Source organism: Sinocyclocheilus anshuiensis, unplaced genomic scaffold (genome assembly GCF_001515605.1).
Source record: "Sinocyclocheilus anshuiensis isolate Anshui unplaced genomic scaffold, SAMN03320099.WGS_v1.1 scaffold2161, whole genome shotgun sequence".
Taxonomy (NCBI): domain Eukaryota; kingdom Metazoa; phylum Chordata; class Actinopteri; order Cypriniformes; family Cyprinidae; genus Sinocyclocheilus; species Sinocyclocheilus anshuiensis.
Window position 1 is genome coordinate 133355 of NW_015551119.1, and position 2873 is coordinate 136227.

A 2873-nucleotide genomic window follows, 5' to 3' on the forward strand; every position below is an offset into this window, starting at 1 on the left:
GCTTTACGAAAATTAACCATGGTTTTACTACTAATAAAAACAAAAGACATGGTTATTGTAGTTAAACCATGGTATCCACAAATTAACCATGGGTTTGCTATGCTAACCATAGTTTAAACTATGGTATTTGTAGTAAAACTGTGGTTATACATCAACCTGCCAAAAAAACATGGTCAATACACTTTTACTATAATAAAACTATGGTTATTTTCGTAAGGGTACACATATGAAATAGCATTAGTTTTAATAAACAGAATTTTATTAAAACATGCAAGACATGACTTTTAGTATCATTTATTGTAAATGTAAATGACTGTTGTTATAAACTGAATCATGGCACAAACAAACTGAAGCTACAATAAAAACACTTGAAAAGTGCTGTAGTAGTGATGACATATTCTTGTAGTTCAAGCCAGTAGTTTGCATCAGTTCCAGTTCATTTGACAAAACAACTTCCAACAACTCTTTCAGTCTTTATTTAAAAAACATTTTCTATTAAAGTTTGCATTTCTAAAAACCAACTGACTTCAGGACGATGGAATCGGAAGTGCTAAAAATATAATTCATCCGAGTTTTGGCCTACAAAAAGCTGTCACCCCTGCAACACTTTACATACAGCAATTTGTGTCTACATATGGCTTTATTGGAAGGCATTATGTGAAGGACAATGCGATGCAATAAAGTGACTGAATAGTTTGTTTTTATCAGTTCTTCAATGCAAGTGGGATTACCCATCCTTATTTATTCTATCAACATCTGTGTTTACAATATCCACAAGTATTATGAAAATGTACCATATAGTGACAATAGGTAAGTGCAAACCTGAAAGGTAAAAAATACAGTAAAAGCACTTTTTAAATCTACATTACATTATCAAATCAACATACAGTAATACTCTCAGTGCTACAGTCCAGTTAAACAGTCGTCACTTAAAGTTAAAAATCTCATATTTCATACGGCTTCAAGTTATTATTTACAAATGAAATATCAAGACTTTCAGAAAGTCAGCAACGTATATCACAGTGAAAATGCTGGTGGTTGCAAGCAAAATATAAAAGTGAAACAGTGCTCTAAAAAAGGTTTCATCTAACTCTCAGTGTCCTCAGATAAAGTGTATCACGCTGTCTTCACATTCCTACGGCACAGGCAGGTTATAACTCTGACAGGTTAATTTGTAATTCTGCCCACCATTGTTATCCCAAAACTGCATGCCCATTACTTTATAACAAATGGCAAACTCCAGCACTGCTCCAGGGTGAAGGATATATGGAGGAACGGGTAGATGAAATCGAAAAGTGTCACAGCAGGGCCCGTTTGAAATGGATTTGCTTGCAACCCAGTAAGCCTTGGTTTCTGAGCAACTCTTCCAGTTTGTAAAAGAGTAGCGAACACTCACTTCCTTCTCAAACGCCAAGTTTACAACTTGAACTATCCCTATAATGCCAGGCTCATAGCACAATACCCGCTCTAGACATACTTGTTGGCAACGCAGACGCTCGGTGAAGTTTGAACAGTCACCTGGCTGGACTGAGAACATCGGTTTCAAATATGGTAGGGAAATCTCCATCCCCTTACTTGAGGCTAACTCTGCGCTCGTTAACAGTCGAAAGAGAACATGCTCTGGGACAAAAGGGTCCTCCCCGCGTTTAAAAACCTTGACACTTTCTAGGTCCAAGCCTAAAGAGTCCACAAACCGGACGCTGGCTCTGCGACTAAGCCTCCTTGTCTCTGACGGAGATGGAAGCGACTGCGTCCGCCTCTGGATGATGGATTTGGTTGGTGGTTCACATGACAGGCCTGCTGTTGGCCTTGGGGTAGTCTTCGGGCTCGGTGGACGAATTTTAACTGGCCTCTTTCCGCTGTTTGTTTTTGAGCAGGACATGTCCTGCAAAATCGGTGTGGAACTTTCTTTTGAGCCATCTGATACTGTGGTAAAAAATAGGTCAGCGTTCATCTCTTCGAGGGGTGTGTCTTTATGGCAACATCCCAAAGACCAGGCCATGTTTAATGGAAAGTGGTACCATGCGAGACCTGAAAAAGAGAAACATTCTAAGTTCTGCATATTTGTAAATATTTTAGAGTATTACATGTTCTAAGGAAGTTCTAGTAAGCAATATCAGGTAATACTCTGCAGCTGTGGAAACATGGCAGGCTCAATGACTATTTCAATCTCAGCTGGATAACTGAAGGGTTGCCAACTCTCACACGCTTCCAGGCTCTGACTCACGCTCTCAATCTGCCCATGTAAATCTCACGCCAAATTGGCAACCCTGCTTGCTATATGAAACAAAGTCTCAGCTTTCAAATGTTGTGAACTTTAATACTAAATTCTAACAATAAATACCGTTTTGGCGCACTTAATCTGGCGTAAATCGTAAAATGTAGCGCTTCAGTTAAAGCCAGAGCTATTGAAAAACAGAGTTGCGACAAGCTTTTATCTCGCTGTTGTCGCCGCCACGCGGTCACGTGATTCATAGAGCTCTCCAAACAAACCAGCGTTGACAATACATTTGAATGGATAGACGACAGCAATTTGCAGCAATTTTTGGTAAACATTACAGCATATTATGCATTGATTATTACGTCGATGACATTTACAGTATCATTTTACTCTGGAGAGTGATGGAGAGGCAACATTAATATGGTTTTCTTAACCTTCAGACATTGCTTACTGCTTACAGTAGTGAGCATTGCATACAGCTTAACTATTTTTCAGTTAAATAAGTGTTGTATATTTTAGTTCAATAATATTTATTTAATATTTTGAGGAGATATTTTGGTAATACATACTATTTGTGCAATAATTATGGTCCATTAATGACTTAAAATATTTTTTACTATTACTTATATTACAATTAGTGTAGTATTTAAGG

General features: G+C 37.9%; 1 protein-coding gene across 1 annotated transcript; it reads right to left on the reverse strand.

Moving 5' to 3' along the window:
• Positions 1 to 524: 524 nt before the first annotated feature.
• LOC107663071 (protein phosphatase 1 regulatory subunit 3D-like) lies at positions 525 to 2218 on the reverse strand. Its single transcript, XM_016453223.1, has 2 exons — positions 2128 to 2218; positions 525 to 2031 (listed from the first exon to the last, which is right to left on the reverse strand). The coding sequence occupies exons 1-2, from the start codon at positions 2144 to 2146 to the stop codon at positions 1136 to 1138; spliced, it is 915 nt and encodes a 304-aa protein (XP_016308709.1). The 5' UTR covers positions 2147 to 2218; the 3' UTR covers positions 525 to 1135.
• Positions 2219 to 2873: the final 655 nt, after the last annotated feature.